General features: G+C 41.2%; 1 protein-coding gene across 1 annotated transcript in view; it reads left to right on the top strand.

Moving 5' to 3' along the window:
* The window catches only part of adgrv1 (adhesion G protein-coupled receptor V1), a 176,827-nt gene that overhangs the window by 137,319 nt on the left and 17,090 nt on the right, over positions 1–22,418 (top strand). The window contains exons 83-85 of the mRNA XM_063017738.1: positions 3,057–3,173; positions 3,384–3,562; positions 12,952–13,109. Coding sequence (XP_062873808.1) covers positions 3,057–3,173; positions 3,384–3,562; positions 12,952–13,109 — 454 coding nt within the window. The remainder of the gene's footprint in view (positions 1–3,056; positions 3,174–3,383; positions 3,563–12,951; positions 13,110–22,418) is intronic.

Genomic DNA, 22,418 nt, shown 5'->3' with positions numbered 1-22,418 from the left:
CGTTGTTGCATTTTTCATTTTGAAATTCTCCACACATTCTCTATTGGGGACAGGTCAGGACTGCAGGCAGGCCAGTCCAGTACCCGTACCCTCTTTTTGCACAGCCATGCCTTTGTAATGTGTGCAGCATGTGGTTTTGCATCGTCTTGTTGAAAAATGCATGGACGTCCCTGGAAAAGATGACGTCTTGAAGGCAGCACATGTTGCTCCAAGATCTTAATGTACTTTCTGTATTAATGCTGCCATCACAGAAGTGTAAATGACCTTTACCCAGGGCACTGACACAGCCCCATACCATGACAGCCCCTGGCTTTTGGACTTGTAGCTGATAACAGTCTGGATGGTCCATTTCGTCTTTGGTTCGGAGCACACGGCGTCCATTTTTCCAAAAAAGACCTGGAATGCTGATTCATCTGACCACAATACACGTTTCCACTGTGTGATGGTCCATCCTAGATGCCTCTGAGCCCAGAGAAATCGTCGTCGCTTCTTGGTTAACATGAGGCTTACATGGTTAACATGGTTAACATGAGGCTTCTTTTTTGCACAGTAAAGTTTTAAGTGGCATTTGTGCATGTAACTCTGTATTGTAGTGCTTGACAAAGGTTTGCCAAAGTAATCCCTCACCCATGTGGTTATATCAGCTATTGTTGAGTGGCGGTTCTTGATGCAGTGCCGTCTGAGGAATCAACGATCACTGGCGTTCAGCTTAAGCTAGCACCATTGGCCTTTACACACTGAAATTTCTCCCGATTTCTTGAATGGTTTAATGATATTATGCACTGTATAGGGAGAAATATGCAAATCCCTTCCCATCTTTCTTTGAGATTTATTGTTTTTAAACATTTCAATCATTTTCTCACACATTTGTTGACAAACTGGAGATCCTCTGACCATCTCTGCTCATCAAAGACTCAGCCTTTCCTGGATGCTGCTTTTGTACCAAACCAGGATTACAATCACCTGTTGACATCACCTGTTTAAAATCACATCATTATTTAGTTTTTTCACCTCATTACTAGCCCTAAATTGCCCCCGTCCCAACTTTTTTTGGAATGTGTCACAGCCCTGAAATGCAGGAATGGAGGTATATTAACAAATGAAATTAGGCTGAGCAGACAAAACATGAAATGTTTCAGGTTCAAACTGTCTGCAATCAAATCAAAGTCAAAGGAAATGTGAGGAACACTGCATTTTTATTTCTATTGCATTTTCCATACTCCATAATTTTTTCTGATTTGCGGTTCTAGAACAAATCCATCAAAAAAACAAATACATTGAAATATATCAAAGGATGCCTTCATTCAGTAATGGTGCTTACTAAATAATCCTTATTTACTGACCGGGATCCACTGTTTTCATTTATGGTCTGTCTGGAGCTGGACGAAATGCCCAGTCGTGAATCATTAAAGGTTGTCCTGAGGGTTATGAGAGGCTGGAATGTCAGAATGAAAAGTGTAACTGAACTGGTATACTGTATGGCTCTATTTATGTGCTTGCGTGCCCTTCCTGTTGAGAAGATATGTGTGGTTAAAGGTGACTAATAAATCCTTGCTGGTAAATCTGGTCCTGTTGGCGACAACAACCAGCCATAATTATGTTGGGTACTAGCTGTTTATTTGGCAGGGTTTGTGTATGTGTGTGTGTGTGTGTGTTCGTTTTGAACATTTGGTGTTGTGTATTATAATATACAAAATATCAAGACAGTTTTCCAGATGTGCTGTAACAATGTAGGGGATTTATGGCATGCCATTTGTCTTCTTTTTACGATTCTAAGAACTATATGATGGTATATATTATCAGTTGAGTTGAGGTTCCAAAAAAGAATACACACCTTATTGGACTACTTTACTCATGCTTCTAATTACCCTATAAAACACTATACAATTATATACCAACTCCAGGATGACAACGGTGGCACAGTGGCTCAGTGTTTGCCCCTGACGGTGTTTGACATTGAACTGATGAATCATGTGTAACAAGTAACTACCTGTTCTGTCCTGAATGTAACCAAAGTGTTAAACATGATGTTAAAATCCTGATGAACATGAAGTATGACATCCAAAAATTATTACTTAAAACCACCTCCTTGTTTCTACATACATTGTCCATTTTATCATCTCCACTTACCATATAGAAGCACTTTGTAGTTCTACAATTACTGACTGTAGTCCATTTGTTTCTTTACATGCTTTGTTAGCCCCCTTTCATGCTGTTCTTTAATGGTCAGGACCCACACAGGACCACCACAGAGCAGGTATTATTTAGGTGTTGGATCATTCTCAGCACTGCAGTAACACTGACATGGTGGTGGTGTGTTAGTGTGTGTTGTGCTGGTATGAGTGGATCAGACACAGCAGCGCTGCTGGATTTTTTAAACACCTCACTGTCACTGCTGGGCTTAGAATAGTCCACCAACCAAAACTATGTGCAGCCAACAGCGCCCCGTGGGCAGCGTCCTGTGAACACTGATGAAGGTCTAGAAGATGACCAACTCAAACAGCAGCAATAGATGAGCGATCGTCTCTGACTTTACATCTACAAGGTGGACCAACTAGGTAGGAGTTTCTAATAGAGTGGACAGTGAGTGGGCACGGTATTTAAAAACTCCAGCAGCACTGCTGTGTCTGATCCACTCATACCAGCACCATGTCAGTGTCACTGCAGTGCTGAGAATGATCCACCACCTAAATAATACCTGCTCTGTGGTGGGCCTGTGGTGATCCTGACCACTGAAGAACAGGGTGAAAGCAGATTTAAAAAGTATGTAGATAAACAGGTGGACTACAGTCAGTAATTGTAGAACTACAAAGTGCTTCTATATGGTAAGTGGAGCTGATAAAACAAGGAGGTGGTTTTAATGTTATGGCTGATCGGTGTATATAGTAATGCAATCCTTAATTTAAGAGGGTCGTTCTTTGCTTAGGACCTTCTCACTGAAGCCACCATGCCACTCTACTTACATTAATTCTTGTAAAACCTTTAATAGGGTGGCCTGCATGTTTGTACTGTTCTAAAACTTTGACTAAAGTATATTTGCTCTTTCTTTGTTTCAGATATGCTTCCTAGTTTCAGCATTTAGGGGGAGAATGTTCTCCGAGGACAGCTGTGCTGCTTTAGGTCTCTTCTTCCACTATTTCCACCTGAGCCAGTTCAGCTGGATGGTCATACAGGTAGGAACCATCACATGTAACAACACAGCTGTGACATGAGCAGTGTAGATATATAATGGTTTAACAAATGACCTTTGTTAATTGGTTTTTTATACACAATCTCGTTCTAAATATGACTAATTTCTTCAAATAATACAGATCTTCACATTTTGGTTGACAATATTTGATAATGAACATATATTTAAAACTTTCCCTTATTCTTTTCTGCAGGCTGTGAACTTCTGGCAGACCCTGATGATGAATGACGAGCACACAGAAAGACGTTACCTGCTCTACTTCCTGCTGAGCTGGGGGCTTCCTGCCCTGGTTATCATTATTCTTGTCACGGTACTGCTGGGAGGGTACGGCTGGAACATTCATGATGTCTATGGACTGGTACATGGCGATCTGTAAGTGTACTAACACATATAATGTGAACATTTTTCATTTAATCAATCTAAAAACTACACTTGAACAGTGCAGGCCCGGGCTGGACCAGTATTTTCATGGCACCTCTTATAATGTACAACCCCAAATTAGAAAACGTTGGGACAGTATAGAAAATGCAAATAAAATAGAAATAAAAATGCAGTGTTCCTTACGTTTACTTTGACTTTTATTTGATTGCAGGCAGTTCGAACCACCCAAGATATTTCATGTTATATCTGCTCAACTTCATTTCATTTGTTAATAAACATCCATTCCTGCATTTCAGGCCTGCAACACATTCCAAAAAACAGTTGGGACAGGGCAATTTAGGGCTAGTAATGAGGTGAAAAAACTAAATAAGGATGTGATTCCAAAGAAGCAAAATGCAATGCGAAACCACATGCTGCACACATTACAAAGACATGGCTGCTGAAGAGGGTACGGGTACTGCAGTTCTGACCTGTCCCCAATAGAGAATGTGTGGAGAATTTTGACTATGACGCCCCCGTACTGTTGCACATCTTAAGACCTGCTTGCATGCGGAATTTTAAGTGTGGTGAAAAGGAACACCAACATTACAAAGTGGTAAATGCTTTACTGTCCCAACTTTTTTCGGAATGTGTTGCAGGCCTGAAATGCAGGAATTGATGTTTATTAATAAATGTTTCACCAAAATTCTATTACTTAGTCGTCCTGCTTAAGACTCTGGAGGAAATTTCTGTCCCTTTCTTATGGTGCAGCAGGAAATCTGCCTGGATATAAGTTTGGAACTTCTGGACAGTACTCCCAATAGTGTCTCTAGGAATGGTCTTCAAAATCTTAGACCCATTTAGTGCAAATGATCTCATCTATTAGCTTTTGGGATCTACTTAGTTTTCACCATGGTTGCATCACACCTTGTGAACACTTGAATCTCTGGGTGGTGTTTATATAACAAATAACAGCTGAAGCTAATTAAGGGTGGTTATTAAGTTCCCAATGGTTTAGTCATGCTTAAATCCAACTTTAGCTCATACAGAATAGCAGTAGGTTTAAGATTAGCAGTATGTTATTAGGGTTGAATAATTGTGATATGGCAGTATTAAACAATATACACTGATCAGCCATAACATTAAAACCACCTCCTTGTTTCTATACTCACTGTCCATTCTATCAGCTCAACTTACCATATAGAAGCACTTTGTAGTTCTACAATTACTGACTGCAGTCCATCTGTTTCTCTTCATACTTTTAAGCCTGCTTTCACCCTGTTCTTTAATGGTCAGGACCCTCACAGGACCACCACAGAGTAGGTATTATTTAGGTGGTGGATCATTCTCAGCACTGCATTGACACTGATATGGTGGTGGTGTGTTAGTGTGTGTTGTGCTGGTATGAGTGGATCAGACACAGCAGTGCTGCTGGAGTTTTTAAATACCGTGTCCACTCACTGTCCACTCTATTAGACACTCCTGCCTAGTTGGTCCACCTTGTAGATGTCAAGTCAGAGACGATCGCTCCTCTATTGCTGCTGTTTGAGTTGGTCATCTTCTAGACCTTCATCAGTGGACACAGGACGCTGCCCACGGGGCGCTGTTGACTGGATATTTTTTAGGTTGGTGGACTTGTCAGTCCAGCAGTTACAGTGAGGTGTTTAAAAACTCCATCAGCATTGCTGTGTCTCATCCACTCATACTAGCACAACACACACTAACACACCACCACCATGTCAGTGTCACTGCAGTGCTGAGAATGATCCACCACCCAAATAATACCTGCTCTGTGGTGGTCCTGGGAGAGTCCTGACCATTGAAGAACAGGGTGAAAGCAGTATATATACACTGTAATGTAATATTCTATTGTTACATGGTACTCTTCTTTAAAAGGGAAGCTTAGTGTGACATAAGTCAACTGGCAGTATAAAGGCTTCTTTTCTCAGTTGCCTTACCCAGAATGGGTGGAGGTTGGATTTGCTGTTTGTATTAGAGGCAGAGGGGTTATTTTTAGTTTGACTTTAATTATTTGATCTAAGATTCTGACTCTGCATGAATCCAGTTTCATACCTGCCTACGTTCTGCTAATAGAAAAGGCCTTCAGTTTCTTTTCTCCACCCTTTTTCTGACTGACATTTCAGCAGTTTCCAGGGTGGTTACACTCCTGACCGCTTCTGAAAGAGTAAACATCCCTCTCTTGGAGATGCAAACAAGTGATGTCACCTTACCTCATCTTACAAGCGCGTCTAGTTCCCGCCTCTTCTTAGGGAAACAAGTTTGAAGGACTCAGTTGTGTAGTCGGGGAGCTGTGTACTGTGTCTTAAAATGGGCTTAATTTGAGAAACGTGTTTGTTTTGACACACAGGACTCATACATTTGTACATTTTAGCCTTTTACACTAGAGAAGTGATTCTCCAGCTTTTATAATGAACTATCCCTGATCAAAACAAAACCTCATATACCACCAAATCATTTTACAGAAACTCACATTTCCTTGAATTAAATGGGCCTGTCAATAGAATACCTTTGTCATATTTTTTTTTGCATATCCCAGCTTGTTTGGAAGCTGGGGTCAGAGCACAGGGTCAGCCATTGTACAGTACCCAAGAGGGTTTGTATGGAGCCAAGAGGGTTTAGTATCTTGCTCAAGGGCCCAACTGTGGCTGCCTGGCAAAGCTGGGATTCGAACTCTCAACCTTTCAACTGATAGCCCAAAGGTCTACCCACTAGGCTACCACAGTCCCTAGTCCCTAATAATTGTTCATAATGATTATTGTCTTGCTTCTTTCCACTGGTAAAGTAAATACCAATTATCCATCATACAGCAATTTTTTAATATTTACTAGTCACATGACCAGTATGTAATAAGTTAGGTCTTAAAGATATAAAGCAATGAGTGTAATGTTGTGTGTAATGTATGTTCTACGTAGTTAAATATGGTGTCTGCAGCTGCTCAGGTGGCGCAGCGGTAAAACACACGCTGTTCACCAGAGCTGAGATCTTGAATACATCGTATCGAATCTCGGCTCTGCCTTGCCGGCTGAGGCTGAGCGGCCACATGAACAACGATTGGCCTGTTGTTCAGATAAGGGGCGGGATTAAGCCGGATGGGGACTCTCTCTCAGACTAGTGCGATTACGACCTGCTGGCTGGTTGGTGGCGCCTGCACGGAGATGGGAAAGGAGTGCGGTAGAGGGAGTGGCTCTCCGTACACAGCGCTGTACTGCACTGCACTCGTCAAGTGTAGGTGATGAGATGTTCGATTGCTGTGCACGTGTCGGAGGGGGCGTGGAGCAGCCTTGTCCTCCCCAATCAGTAGCAGGGACCAGCATTAGTGAGAGGATGATTGACGGGCAGAAATTGGATGCGCTAAAGTGGGAGAAAAAGGGGGAAAAAAATATGGTGTCTGCATAGCTAACAGTATTTGGATCGGAAGTGTTCATAGATTTAATCAAAAAAAAAAATAATTCATATTATTACCTATTGTGTTAATAGTCACAGCACATTTTTCACCATCATCTAGTGTTTCATCTGGGACTTCATGTACCACAGTTCCACTGTTCTAGAGTAATTAAAAACTGGGTCAGTAAATCCTAGCAATCCAGAGATAATTTTTCCCTTAATAAAATTGGCAAGTTGAAAATCTTTTGAGACTTTTGGCAAAATCATGTCCTTCATATTTCCAGTCTGGCATAGAATGTAAAATTGGATTTTGTTTTCACTGTACCAGACTAAATGAAATCTTTAACACCTCCGCTGCCAGATTTTACTACAACCAAGATTGAGATCAGTAGGAAAAATGAGTTGTTGCTCATTTTTATTAAAGTGGACTCTTACTTTAGTTGCACTGACATGGTGGTGGTGTGTTAGTGTGTTGTGCTGGTATGAGTGGATCAGACACAGCAGCGCTGCTGGAGTTTTTAAGTACCGTGTCCAGTCACTGCCCACTCTGTTAGACACTCCTACCTAGTTGGTCCACCTTGTAGATGTAAAGTGGTCAGTGGTCACAGGACGCAGCTCATGGGGCGCTGTTGGCTGGATATAATTTTGGTTGGGGGACTATTCTCAGTCCAGCAGTGACAGTGAGGTGTTTAAAAACTCCATAAGCATTGCTGTGTCTTATCCACTCATACCAGCACAACACACACTAACACACCACCACCATGTCAGTGTCACTGCAGTGCTGAGAATAATCCACCACCTAAATAATACCTGCTCTGTAGTGGTCCTGTGGGGGTCCTGACCATTGAAGAACAGCATGAAAGGGGGCTAACAAAGCATGCAGAGAAACAGATGGACTACAGTCAGTAGTTATAGAACTACAAAGTGCTCCTACATGGTAAGTGGAGCTGATAACATGGACAGTGAGTGTAGAAACAAGGAGGTGGTTTTAATGTTATGGCTGATCAGTGTATACTGCCAGTGTAAGCATAATTACATGTGTATTATAATTCCTTGAGAAGTTTTCACTGCCTGTAAAGCCTTATGTAAAGAACAGTGATAAAGCCTGCTCATTACCTTCAAAATGTAAGAACACATACGAGTGGAAAGCATTTTGTTTACCCTCTGAGTGATTAAAAGCCTGGTAGCGAGCTCCACTCCCTGGGGTGGTTTATTTGGCAAGTTTGCGTCAGCTAGCTTTGTATGAGCTCTCTGTTTTCTTAATCTGTCCTTACTATGTCCCTCTCTCCACCCTTCATTGTTTGGCAGGAGGCTTTGGCTACAGTTACAGCTTTACTTCAGCATCTCACCATCCTCCCATAGTGGAGCTAATATTACAGCCATGCAAGGACACGGCACCCACAATAAGACGTGACCTTCAGAGTGTGAAAAAGAGAAACTTGTTGACTACTTTGGTTTTAAACATGTTTACATTCAATGCAGATGTTCATTATATTGCCAAACGTCTAGGTTGGATATATTATTCCAGTTCCAATAGGAATTTGATTTATTACAGCCTCTTTTCTTCTGTTGAGGCTTTTTGCAAGATTTTGAAGTGTCTGATCTTTGAATTTATGGGCACAAATTCCCACAGAGACTGATGTTCATTGAGAAAGTTATTGCGTTCAGTGTTAAAAAAGGGTTTGTGGGCTACTCTTTTGAAAAGGATTTCCCACAAATCATATTGGAAGATAAGGCTTGCCTCGCAAATAGCTTTCCTTTATTTATACTGGGGGTATTGTTGAGGATTGAGTTTAGAGCTGTGCGCAGACCAGGGTGGGGTCATTTCTAGAATGTCACTTCATAAAGCTTGAATATGAAGCTTACTAACAGGTCTAGTGCTGATATTGCCTTCTTGGGCAGGTTGGAATTCGGTACTGGGTGCTGCGACTCAGCACAGGTCCTAAACTATGAGCTTGTGTGGTCTTCAGTATAACTAAGCTGTGATTACACTAGGGCAGAGGTTTAAATATCTGATATCAAAATTTAATCATCTAAATTGGCATCTAATGTCAGTGCTGAGTTGAATGTCAAGCAACTGTTCAATATGCCTTATTATATTTGTATGAAGATTGCAGTGTGGTATGATGTATGGCTGATATTTATGGCTGTCAATTTAAAAACGTCTTCTAACACACCAGCGCCAAGATTCTGAGCTCTCGGGTACGAATCTCAACTCTGCTACCGTTTGGCTGGGCACCCTCTAGCAGGCACAATTGACAAAACTGGCTTCCAGTCTGCTGGGTGGAAAAAACTGGACTAAGGGGTGGGGTTATCAATGCTGTGTAAGGACCTTGGTGGCTAGGGTGCCTGTACAGAAAGTCGGGGCGTGGCTCTCTATACACGAAGCTGACCTCACAGGCAAATCTACCAAAGTATGCGTGAATAAAAAGGGATTGGTGGACTGCACATATGTCAGAGGGAGAGTGAAGTGTGTCAGGCGAATACACTGATCAGCCATAACATTAAAACCACCTCCTTGTTTCTACACTCACTGTCTATTTTATCAGCTGCACTTACCATATAGAAGCACTTTGTAGTTCTACAATTACTGACTGTAGTCCATCTGTTTCTCTACATACCTTTTTAGCCTGCTTTCACCCTGTTCTTCAATGGTCAGGACCACCACAGAGCAGGTATTATTTAGGTGGTGGATCATTCTTAGCCCTGCAGTGACACTAACATAGTGGTGGTGTGTTAGTGTGTGTTGTGCTGGTATTAGTGGATCAGACACAGCAGCGCTGATGGAGTTTTTAAATATCGTGTCCACTCACTGTCCACTCTATTAGACACTCCTACCTAGTTGCTCCACCTTGTAGATGTAAAGTCAGAGACGATCGCTCATCTATTGCTGCTGTTTGAGTTGGTCATCTTCTAGACCTTCATCAGTGGTCACAGGACGCTGCCCACAGGGCTCTGTTGGCGGGATATATTTGGTTGGTGGACTATTCTCAGTCCAGCAGGGACAGTGAGGTGTTTAAAAACTCCATCAGCGCTGCTGTGTCTTATCCACACACTAACACACCACCACCATGTCAGTGTCACTGCAGTGCTGAGAATGACCCACCACCCAAATAATACCTGCTCTGTAGTGGTCCTGTGAGAGTCCTGACCATTGAAGAACAGCATGAAAGTGGGATAACAAAGCATTCAGAGAAACAGATGGACTACAGTCAGTAATTGTAGATCTACAAAGTGCTCCTATATTGTAAGTGGAGCTGATAAAATTGACAGTAAGTGTAGAAACAGGGAGGTGGTTTTAATGTTATGTTATGACTGATAGGTTAAGACGTAGTGACTGACTGACTTCTTACTAATTCTTGTCCTATCATATTCATCATTCAGTCTGAACAACCCTCTGAGTATATCTGCACTGGTTATGTTTCTTCATATTTATTTTGTCACATTTCATTATGTTCTATTAGTTTTCAAGTTCTTGCTCCCACTGTATGCTCATGTATGAACACGAACCTCCTACCACAGGTTTATTTATTCATAATACATTAGATCTATCTGAAAATTCCTACACAGACAACTCCTACTGAAGTTTTTTTACCATTTCTGCACACACACTGCATGCCTCGAATTCTATTATGGCTACACCATGTCGTTTACCTCTCCCTCCTAAATGCATTTGGGCTTATTTATCATTCTTGTTTTCTCACTATAAAGATGCTCTCCTGTGAATAAAGGTCTGTTCCTTACTTGGGTATCTGTTACGTCAAAACAAAATCAGCTGGCACAGCATTCTTCTAGTTTTCCCAGGGCAGAGACCAGTTTGAGGCGTCCTAATTGCATGGTGGTGAAAAACAAGTGCCGACTGAAAGAAATTCCAGAGATTAAAAAAAGAGAGCGGATGGGAAATGGAAAGAGTCAAAGAAGACAGAGAGGGACTGTGTAGATAAGCAGGAAATAATTCACCTTCCTAGAGTCCTGGGGTAACTTGGCAGTGTCTGTGTAGGATATAAACTCAGCTTAAATCATTAAATCAATTAATTAACATTAAATCAAGCTGGCAGACTATAGAATAGAACACCTTTATTTGTCATATATACATATACAGGTGTACAGTACAACAAAATTCTTTCTTTGTGTATCCCAGCTTGTTTGGAAGCTGGGGTCAGAGCGTAACATAGGGTACATAGAGTAAAAATACAGTAAACTAAGGTATTTCCTACCAGTTATTATTGAAGAAAAAGTGAAGCCATATTATACACTACACTATAATATAGACTTCACACTGTTTTTGCCCCTGGTTCAATCAAGATTCTGTCCTTTAGTGTTCAAAAGTACATTCACAAAGCGCCTTACAGTATAAAGTCTGAGCAATTGAGGATTAAGTGCCTTGCTCAACAGTGGTAACCTAGCAGTTATGGGGTTTGAACCAGCAACCTTCTGAATACTAGACCAGTACCTTAACTGCTAGGCTACAACTGCCTTCAAAAGCAGATTACATTGCATCACATTTGCAGCATTTAGTGGATGCTTTTATCCAAAGTGACTTACATTATACAGTCTGAGCAATTGAGGATTAAGGGCCATGCTCAAGGGCCCAACAGTGGTAACCTGGCAGTGGTGGGGTTTAAACCAACAACCTTCTGATTACTAGTCCGGTACCTTAACTGCTAGGCTACAACTGCCTTCAAAAGCAGATTACATTGCACATTTGCAGCATTCAGCGGACGCTCTTATCCAAAGCAACTTCTAATAGTGACTGAATACAGTTTGAGCCATTGAGCGTTAATGGCCTTGCTCAAGGGCCCAACAGTGGTAACCTGGCAGTGGTGGGGTTTGAACCAATGACCTTCTGATTACTAGTCCAGTACCTTAACTGCTAGTCTACAACTGCCTTCAAAAGCAGATTACATTGCATTACATTTGCAACATTTAGCGGACGCTTTTATCCAAAGCAACTTCTAATAATGACTGAATACAGTTGAGCAATTGAGCGTTAAGGGTCTTGATCAGGGGCCCAACAGTGGCAAGTTGGTAGTGGTGGGGCTTGAACTGTCATCCTTCTGATTACTAGTCAATTACCTTAACCCTAACCACTGAGTTACCACTGCCTTATAATTTTATTTACTTTTCTATTTGTTTTATCTATTTTGAAGTATTTTGTATCTTTTATTTACTGAGTTACAGGTTATTAAAAAGACTAACTAAAAACACAGCTTCTTAAGTCTATTTAGTGCGACAGGGTGAAAATAGTAAGTCAAGTATGGAAAAAATGCCGCTCAGGTGGCGCAGCGGTAAAAACACACGCTGTGATATGTCGTATCAAATCCAGCTCTGCCTTACCGGCCGAGGCTGAGCGGCTACATGAACAACGATTGGCCTGTTGTTCAGATGGGCGGGACTAAGTTCGGAAGTGGGTCTCTCTCTGTCAGAATGGTGCGGTTACGACCTCTGCTGGCTGATTAGAGGCGCCTACATTTAGATGAGGAAGGAGTGCTCTTAGGGTGTGTGTCTCCGCACGCAACGCTAGGTGGCGCAACACTCGTCAATGTGTGGGTGGCAAGATGCATACGTGTCGGAGGGGATGTGGGTTAGCTTCGATCTCCTCGGTCAGAGCAAGGATCGGCAGAGGCAGAGAGGAGGCGTGATGCAAATTGGGCAATTGGACGCGCTAAAAGGGGAGAAAATGCATTAAAAAAAATAAAAGCATGGAAAAAATAAGAGGTTAAACACAAATAGAAGCTAAAGTGATAGTTCAGTCACCTATTTATTTAATTAAAAAAAGAACATAGATTGATTTACTTAATTCAAGCAAAAGCACAAAGTTTGTTAGTACAATCATTGTTTAAAATTAGATTGCTAGATACCTAATGACACATTTTTGATGTTAATACTTATTCAGTAAAATCTTGTCTAAGATTGTCTTGACTACACAACTGTAAAATGCTGTAACATAATTTTTAGTAACATAATACTTTGATTATTGCACTTTTCCTCTGCAGGTGCTTTATCCCAAACATGTATGCAGCTCTCTCTACGGCTGTCTTCATTCCTCTGAGCTGTTTGGTAGGAGTGCTGGTGGTTTTCATCCACGCCTATCATGTCACACATCAATGGAAAGCCTACGACGATGTCTACAGGGGACGTACCAACAGTTCAGGTATGTTCACTTACTACATGATTGGTTGGAAGTTTTTCAAACTCGGTAACCTGAGTCGTGTTTTTAGCTGCTTTAGACTTTGACATCTTGGACATTTTTGTTTAACCGATTGCTCATGTAACCGAGTTTATAAAGTAAGAAATAAACTGTACATAGACAAACTACATTGATCAAGCATAACATTATGACCACCTCCTTGTTTCTACACTCACTGTCCATTTTATCAGCTCCACTGACCATATAGCAGCACTTTAGTCCGCCTGTTCTCTACTTTTTTAGCCTGCTTTCACCCTGTTCTTCAATGGTCAGGAAAAATATCCAGCCAACAGCGCAGCATCCTGTGACCACTGATGAAGTGAGAGTGGACATGGTATTTAAAAACTCCAGCAGCGCTGCTGTGTCTGATCAACTCATACCAGCACAACACACACTAACACACCACCACCATGTCAGTGTCACTGCAGTGCTGAGAATGATCCACCACCCAAATAATACCGGTCCTGTGGGGGTCCTGACCATTGAAGAACAGGGTGAAAGCAGGCTAAAAAGGTATGTAGAGAAATAGATGGACTACAGTCAGTAATTGTAGAAGTACAAAGTGCTTCTATATGGAAAGTGGAGCTGATAAAATGGACAGTGAGTGTAGAAACCAGGAGGTGGTTTTAATGTTATGGCTGATCGATGTATATTCTTTTGAGGCGCAGCACAGACTACACAGAGATGAGCAGGTGTGTAGAGAAGCACACTTTTACATTGATTATGGAATCCCTGAAGAAACAAAAAATGCACTCGATACGTAAATACATATATCAAATATTTTCAGCACACTAAACCACAGAAAAGGAACTTAATTGCTGTAGGATTGCTAGGACTGCCTCATATTGCATATCGCACCACGTATTTTATGCTATGCTATACACAAACCTTAAATTTTGAATTTTACAGTATATTAAATGGAAAATGGCTCATTTAATTATTATAATATATAATAATATATATATAATAATAGATCTTGTGGTTTAGTAGCTTTAAAGTACATTTTCTTTTTTACATGGTAGGATAAATGCTGCATTGAAATAAAATAAGCATTCTTTTTTTTGAACTATTACAAACATCTGATCAAACCTTTACAAGTTTAGCACAAAGCTTCTTCACTTTGTATTCCTCACTGTCAAACCAACCATGTTAACCTTTATACGGCAGCTACTCTCAGACCATCGCACATACAGATATAACATAAACAAACAACTCGGATGTGATTAGCATTACCTGCCTGACTAAAAGGTTTCCAGGAAAAAAGCACCGAGTTGTGTAAGCACTCCCCTTCTCACAAGCACCAACTGCACGGGCCAAAATAAATCTTTAAATAGTCCTCTCATACAGTAATTATTTCCACTAATAGCTCTAAAAGAACATTCTTGCCCAGAGGCTGCAGCTGTTCACGTATGAAGAAGTTGTTTCGAGGGCAGGGACATTCTGCCTTGGTGGGATTTCAAGATTTTTCAATGTCAGAGCCGCTCTTTCGACGGTTCTCAATAATGCAGAGTACACTAAGCAGTCCTGGCTCAGGCTCACGGCAAGTTTTAGAAGATGATGACAGAGGGGAAAAGGATAGCACACAGGTTGCCTGACCACAAGCTTGGCTCTTTTAACCTGTTTGATGGCAGATTGGCTCGGTGTGGTACAGACTGCAGAGTCAGCAGAGGTCTGTTTATTACTCGCTGTGGAGGGGAAGTGAAGGGCTGAGTCAACTTCTGAACCAGAGACAGAAGGGTGTCTAGAAGCAACTCCACCTCCTTGTTTCTACACACACTGTCCATTTTATCAGCTCCACTTACCATATAGAAGCACTTTGTAGTTCTACAATTACTGACTGTAGTCCGTCTGTTTCTCTACATATCTTTTTAGCCTGCTTTCACTCTGTTCTTCAATGGTCGGGACCCCCACATGACAACCACAGAGCAGGTATTATTTAGGTGGTGGATCATTCTCTGCACTGCAGTGACACTGACATGGTGGTGGTGTGTTAGTGTGTGTTGTGCTGGTATGAGTGGATCAGACACAGCAGCGCTGCTGGAGTTTTTAAATACCATGTGTCCACTCACTGTCCACTCTATTAGACACTCCGACCTAGTTTGTCCACGTTGTAGATGTAAAGTCAGAGACGATCTCTCATCTATTGCTGCTGTTTGAGTTGGTCATCTTCTAGACCTTCATCAGTGGTCACAGGACGCTGCCCACGGGGTGATGTTGGCTGGATATTATTGGTTGGTGGGCTATTCTCAGTCCAGCAGTGACAGTGAGGTGTTTAAAAACTCCAGCAGCGCTGCCATGTCTGATCCACTCATACCACCATGTCAGTGTCACTGCAGTTCTGAGAATGATCCAACACCCAAATAATACCTGCTCTGTAGTGGTCCTGTGGGTATCCTGACCATTGAAGAACAGCATGAAAGAGGGATAACAAAGCATGCAGAGATACAAATAGACTACAGGGAAGTGGAGCTGATAAAATGGACTATGTGTGTAGAAACAAGGAGGTGGTTTATTTTTAAAATGCTAAACATCTGGCAACCCTGTTTCCAACCTGGAATGTAGCCTAGGTTGGGGGGATAGTGCACATTTGACATGCAGTCTATATCTTTTATCTGTTTGGTTTTTAAAGAGGAACATAGTGAAAGTTTCAGATGCAGCGCACTATGTGTGACGTCTGTATGTGACATCTATTAGTGACATCTGGCCAGATGAGATACGTAGCTTTAAACAATAAGCTAATAAGCCATATCTTGCATACATAACCCCAACTTTACCTGCCACATTAAAAAATGGCTGATGCAGCAGTGTTTATCAGTCATATCTGTGTATACTGTATCTGTTTTACAGTATAATGGATTGTGTGTGGAGGCAGAGAACAAAGTCTGCTTTTTATGGCTGTAATTTGTACTTTGAAGTGATATTGCTCTTATCTGGATCATCTGGATCTAACATTGGCAGGTCTACATAAGAGAAAACAATGAGGTTTTTAGGATTTTAAAGTGATTTCTTTTTACATCTTACTTTAAACTCCAGGCGGGTGGTTGGTAGTGTTAAATGTAATATAGACCTTTGACTTTTAGCAGAATGTTTATACACCGATCAGCCATAACATTAAAACCACCTGCTTGTTTCTACACTCACTGTCCATTTTATCAGCTCCACTTACCATATAGAAGCACTTTGTAGTTCTACAATTATTGACTGTAGTCCATCTGTTTCTCTGCATACTTTTTTGCCTGCTTTCACCCTGTTCTTCAATGGTCAGGACCCCCACAGGACCACTACAGAGCAGGTATTATTTAGGTGGTGGGTGATTCTCAGAACTGCAGTGACAATGACATGGTGGTGGTGTGTTAGTGTGTGTTGTGCTGGTATGAGTGGATCAGACACAGCAGCGCTGATGGAGTCCACTCTATTAGACACTCCTACCTAGTTTGTCCACCTTGTAGATGTAAAGTCAGAGACGATCGCTCATCTATTGCTCCTGTTTGAGTTGGTCATCTTCTAGACCTTCATCAGTGGTCACAGGACGCTGCCCACAGGACGCTGTTGGCTGGATATATTTTTGGAGGTGTTTAAAAACTCCAGCAGCACTGCTGTATCTTATCCACTCATACCAGCACAACACACACTAACACACCACCACCATGTCAGTGTCACTGCAGTGCTGAGAATGATCCACCACCTAAATAATACCTGCTCTGTAGTGGTCCTGGGAGAGTCCTGACCATTGAAGAACAGCATGAAAGGGGGCTAACAAAGCATGCAGAGAAACAGATGGACTACAGACAGTAATTGTAGAACTACAAAGTGCTTCTATATGGTAAGTGGAGCTGATAAAATGGACAGTGATTGTAGAAACAGGGAGGTGGTTTTAATGTTATGGCTGATCGGTGTATAGTACTATAATATTTAGTTTCATCAGGTTCACATTACTCAGCCTTTTAATCTTCATGACCCCTGTATTTTTATCTCCTACAAATTACAGTAGTTACATAATGCTATTCAAGGGTAACTGTCAGTTGTTCATGTACTTGTGTGGTGGCAGGAGTCTGATAACAAGGAAAGTTCACAACAGAGAACTCACTGACCGTGTTAACAGAGAACATTATGTAATGTGATGCACTTTTACCAGGTTCATTCTTCTTTACCACCGTTTCAAGGTGCAGGCAATAAAAAATACAAGGCAGTTTGTGCTCAAATGGGAGGAAGTTAAAGAAACTAAATGAGCTCCAACAAAAGAGAAGTATTCAGATGTGTTTGGACAAAATGCCCTTATGGTACTGCTAATATCATCTTTTAATACTGTGAACCTTTTCTGGAACACAAGCTTTGGGACCTTGTATGTTATTTTAGCTCTATCGCATGCAAATCATGCACTACTGATCCCGGATCTACAAATAAAACTTGACTTGACTTCTGTCTGACCTTGCATTTTTAGTTTTGCTTAACACTCCAGCTGGACGTTATTAGTTATCCTCCAGAGAGACAGCAGGGATCGGAGAACACAGTGTGTGAAACATCTGCTTAGATATTCACTAATGCCCGGAACAGTATCCACACCCCTGGCTCTTGAAAGAAATCGAAATATCTAAATGTCACACCCATGCACACAGAGCCAGTGATATTGTTATCTTAGATGTTCTTCAGGCCTTGCTGACATCCTACTGTTGATGAAGTCAAATGTATATTTTACCAGCACTGCTCCATTGTTTCGGTTCTACCATTCTCAGGGACACTGGTTCCTGGATTACTTGCCCTGTGATACACACATCTGTACAGATATTAAGGGTCTTGATTTCAGTTAGAGCTTCTAAGGTGTCATTTAAGTAATTATTACTTTATTTGTTTGTAATTATTAAAATCTTCAATCCGATAATTAAACAGCAACTTGTCTGTTTATTGACGCTACATGTACATTTACATCAGCAGCAACATTATCTTATGTAATATTCTGATATTATGAGGGTGCTTTGCATAACAAATTAAGTGGCCTAGTCAAAGTCCTGAAATCCAAGAGATGCTGTGGCGTGACATGCTTTGTTTAATGATGCAGTCAGAAAAGAGGAATTACTTTTCAGACCACTGTAGTTTAATCCTCTGGCATGCTGGTATGTAATGTAAATCAATTTTGCTATTCACATGTGCATCACTGCACTGCACCAAAATGACACTTTCCATGCTCAAACCCAGTGCTTTGTGATTTAAGTGGCTGTCCAGAAGTATTTTTCCAGCAGCGTCCTGTTTAACATGAAACCAGATGGAAGCGTCCTCATTGTACTTAAACTCTTCTCCAGATCAGATGATTTTTAAGACGGTGCTCTGGTACTGTTGGGTATTAGTTTAGTGAGAGGACTTTTCTGGATTTGGGAACAAGCCACATGAGAAGGAGAGAGGACCAGACCAGAGGAAAGAATGTGCTTATACAGATGGAAAGCGAGGGTTTTTGGTGGGGAAGTGAAGTAGAGGCTCTAGGAAAGATGAGAGCAAAGTTAAGAGTAAATATGAAGAGTAGCCAGGAATGAAGGTTAAAGAAGACTTAACGAAAAGACTTTGTTTTAGCTTAGCGGATCAACACGGTACTTTGCACCCTGTGTTTTCTGTCTGGTGAGGAATGTGTGGCCCACTTTCATGTCTGATTTCGTCTCAGGTATCAACACCATCTCCATATACTGAGCTCCTCGGGCATTAATAACACCAGCCTGCCTGTTTGTCATTCAAACTGAATATCTTAGTCAGTCTGTTATTCAGGTCAAAATGTTCCCTGGTCCCCATTATGATCAAAGCATCCCAACCTGTGCCAGCCAACCCAGCAGATGTTAGTGCTTAGAAATAGCTCATAATAAAGAGCAACCTGGTTTTAAAAGTAATAAGAGCTTTATAGTGTTATTGGAAATGTCAGACTCTCATCAGCTCAGATAAAAGGGGATTTCTAACAGCTGTATTGGTGTTGTGTACATACTTTAGCATTGTGGCTAGACTGTTTACTATTTTAATATACAGTGTATCACAAAAGTGAGTACACCCCTCACATTTCTGCAGATATTTAAGTATATCTTTTCATGGGACAACACTGACAAAATGACACTTTGACACAATGAAAAGTAGTCTGTGTGCAGCTTATATAACAGTGTAAATTTATTCTTCCCTCAAAATAACTCAATATACAGCCATTAATGTCTAAACCACCAGCAACAAAAGTGAGTACACCCCTAAGAGACTACACCCCTAAATGTCCAAATTGAGCACTGCTTGTCATTTTCCCTCCAAAATATCATGTGATTTGTTAGTGTTACTAGGTCTCAGGTGTGCATAGGGAGCAGGTGTGTTCAATTTAGTAGTACAGCTCTCACACTCTCTCATACTGGTCACTGAAAGTTCCAACATGGCACCTCATGGCAAAGAACTCTCTGAGGATCTTAAAAGACGAATTGTTGCACTACATGAAGATGGCCAAGGCTACAAGAAGATTGCCAACACCCTGAAACTGAGCTGCAGCACAGTGGCCAAGATCATCCAGCGTTTTAAAAGAGCAGGGTCCACTCAGAACAGACCTCGCGTTGGTCGTCCAAAGAAGCTGAGTGCACGTGCTCAGCGTCACATCCAACTGCTGTCTTTGAAAGATAGGCGCAGGAGTGCTGTCAGCATTGCTGCAGAGATTGAAAAGGTGGGGGGTCAGCCTGTCAGTGTTCAGACCATACGCCGCACACTACATCAAATTGGTCTGCATGGCTGTCACCCCAGGCTGTCACCCCAGGTGTTGGGGAGTTACATTTCATTGAGGGACACATGAACTCCAATATGTACTGTGAAATACTGAAGCAGAGCATGATCCCCTCCCTCCGGAAACTGGGTCGCAGGGCAGTGTTCCAGCATGATAATGACCCCAAACACACCTCTAAGACGACCACTGCTTTATTGAAGAGGCTGAGGGTAAAGGTGATGGACTGGCCAAGCATGTCTCTAGACCTAAACCCAATAGAACATCTTTGGGGCATCCTCAAGTGGAAGGTGGAGGAGCGCAAAGTCTCGAATATCCGCCAGCTCCGTGATGTCGTCATGGAGGAGTGGAAAAGCATTCCAGTGGCAACCTGTGAAGCTCTGGTAAACTCCATGCCCAGAAGAGTTAAGGCAGTTCTGGGAAATAATGATGGCCACACAAAATATTGACACTTCAGAAACTTTCACTAAGGGGTGTACTCACTTTTGTTGCCGGTGGTTTAGACATTAATGGCTGTATATTGAGTTATTTTGAGGGAAGAATAAATTTACACTGTTATATAAGCTGCACACAGACTACTTTTCATTGTGTCAAAGTGTCATTTTGTCAGTGTTGTCCCATGAAAAGATATACTTAAATATCTGCAGAAATGTGAGGGGTGTACTCATTTTTGTGATACACTGTATATTAGAACATGTTTAACTATGTGTGTGCCACACACTTTTTACACTTATTTTGTTGTATATTTGTGTATATCTGACGTGAAGGACTCACATATTTAAAATGTTATATAAAATATATTTAAAAATGTATTTTATTCCATAATTTTGTTTTGCAATACATATTGCATTTAAATATTAATATATTAATATTATATATTAAATATTGTATTTATTTACTAATCATTTAAAATGCTGGAATCCTACTGTAATCTTAAATATAGCTTATTTACAATATTTTGATTATAAATTTTTTATTAATATATATTTTTTTTTCCATGTTCATCTCCCGCTTTATCCTGGTTAGGGTCGCTGCGGGTCGTGTTTCACTGCAAGGCAGGAATACCCTGGACACAGTGCTCCAGCCATAGAACTACATTCCTTGCTGCTACGTAGTAGCTTAACTACATTCTAGATATATTTTATAATATTACTATTAGTGTCTGTGTGGGTTTCCTCCGGGAGCTCCGGTTTCCTCCCACAGTCCACAGACATGCAAGTGAGGTGAATTGAAGATACAAAATTGTTCATGACTGTGTTTGACATTTAACTTGTGAACTGATGACGTGATAAAGTGGGTAGCATTGTCGCCTCACAGCAAGAAGGTCCTGGATTTGAAGTTTGCATGTTCTTCCAGTATCTACGTATAATCTTTATAATTGTTCAGAAAAAGAATTATGAAATTATAAAGCAGTACCAACAACGCAACAAGTTTTATTGCACATTGTATAGAATAAGGAATTTGTTTGTTTATTAGGATTTTAACGTCATGTTTTACACTTTGGTTACATTCATGACAGGAATGGTAGTTACTCATTACACAAGGTTCATCAGTTCACAAGGTTATATCAAACACAGTCATGGACAGTTTAGTGTCTCCAGTTCACCTCACTTGCATGTCTTTGGACTGTGGGAGGAAACCGGAGCACCCAGAAGAAACCCAAGCAGACACGGGAAGAACATGCAAACTCCACACAGAAAGGACCCAGACCGCCCCACCTGGGGGTCGAACCCAGGACCTTCTTGCTGTGAGGTGACAGTGCTAGCCACCGTGCCGCCCTATAGAAGAGCCTTGTAACTGTACATCATTCTTACATAGTCAGCATCCTTGTCTCTGTCTTTTAGCTGCTGTGGTAAATGTTATTGGAATTTAATAGCTTTAACCCTATTATAACCATGCACTAGCACGAGTGACAATAAGCTGATTAGCAATTGGCACATAAAAGTTTATTAGCTGCATTGCTATGTGCTTTACTACATTGCTAGATATTGTAATATTTACTTATTATTATTTTACTATTATTCTTTTGTTGTTGTTGTGTAATCCAATGAAATCTTTTTTTTTTTTCACATTCATGTGATCATTTGTAGGGCGGCACGGTGGCTAAGTTCGATCCCCAGGTGGGGTGGTCTGGGTCCTTTCTGTGCAGAGTTTGCATGTTCTTCCCGTGTCTGCGTGGGTTTCCTCCGGGTGCTCTGGTTTCCTCCCACAGTCCAAAAACATGCAGCCAGGCTAATTGGAGACACCGAATTGTCCTATAGGTACCTAGCTGCTAGGATGCATAAACCAGTGCATTGTAGTGCCAATCCCAAACCCGGATAAATAGGGAGGGTTGTGTCAGGAAGGGCATCCGGCGTAAAAACTATGCAAAATCCCTAACAGGAGCAGGTTTAGGAAATTGATACATAGATAGATGTGATCATTTGTAAATTTTCCTTTATTACACCATCAATTTAACACAGTGTTGGCCTTGGAAATTGTTCATGTACACACACTTTCACATTGCTTACTTTCACTTAGTCACTTGTGAAAATACAAGCTTTAAGAATTCT

This window comes from Trichomycterus rosablanca, chromosome 21 (assembly GCF_030014385.1).
Source record: "Trichomycterus rosablanca isolate fTriRos1 chromosome 21, fTriRos1.hap1, whole genome shotgun sequence".
Classification (NCBI taxonomy): domain Eukaryota; kingdom Metazoa; phylum Chordata; class Actinopteri; order Siluriformes; family Trichomycteridae; genus Trichomycterus; species Trichomycterus rosablanca.
Note: the sequence above shows the minus strand (reverse complement) of the source record. Positions and strands in the feature narration are given on the sequence as shown.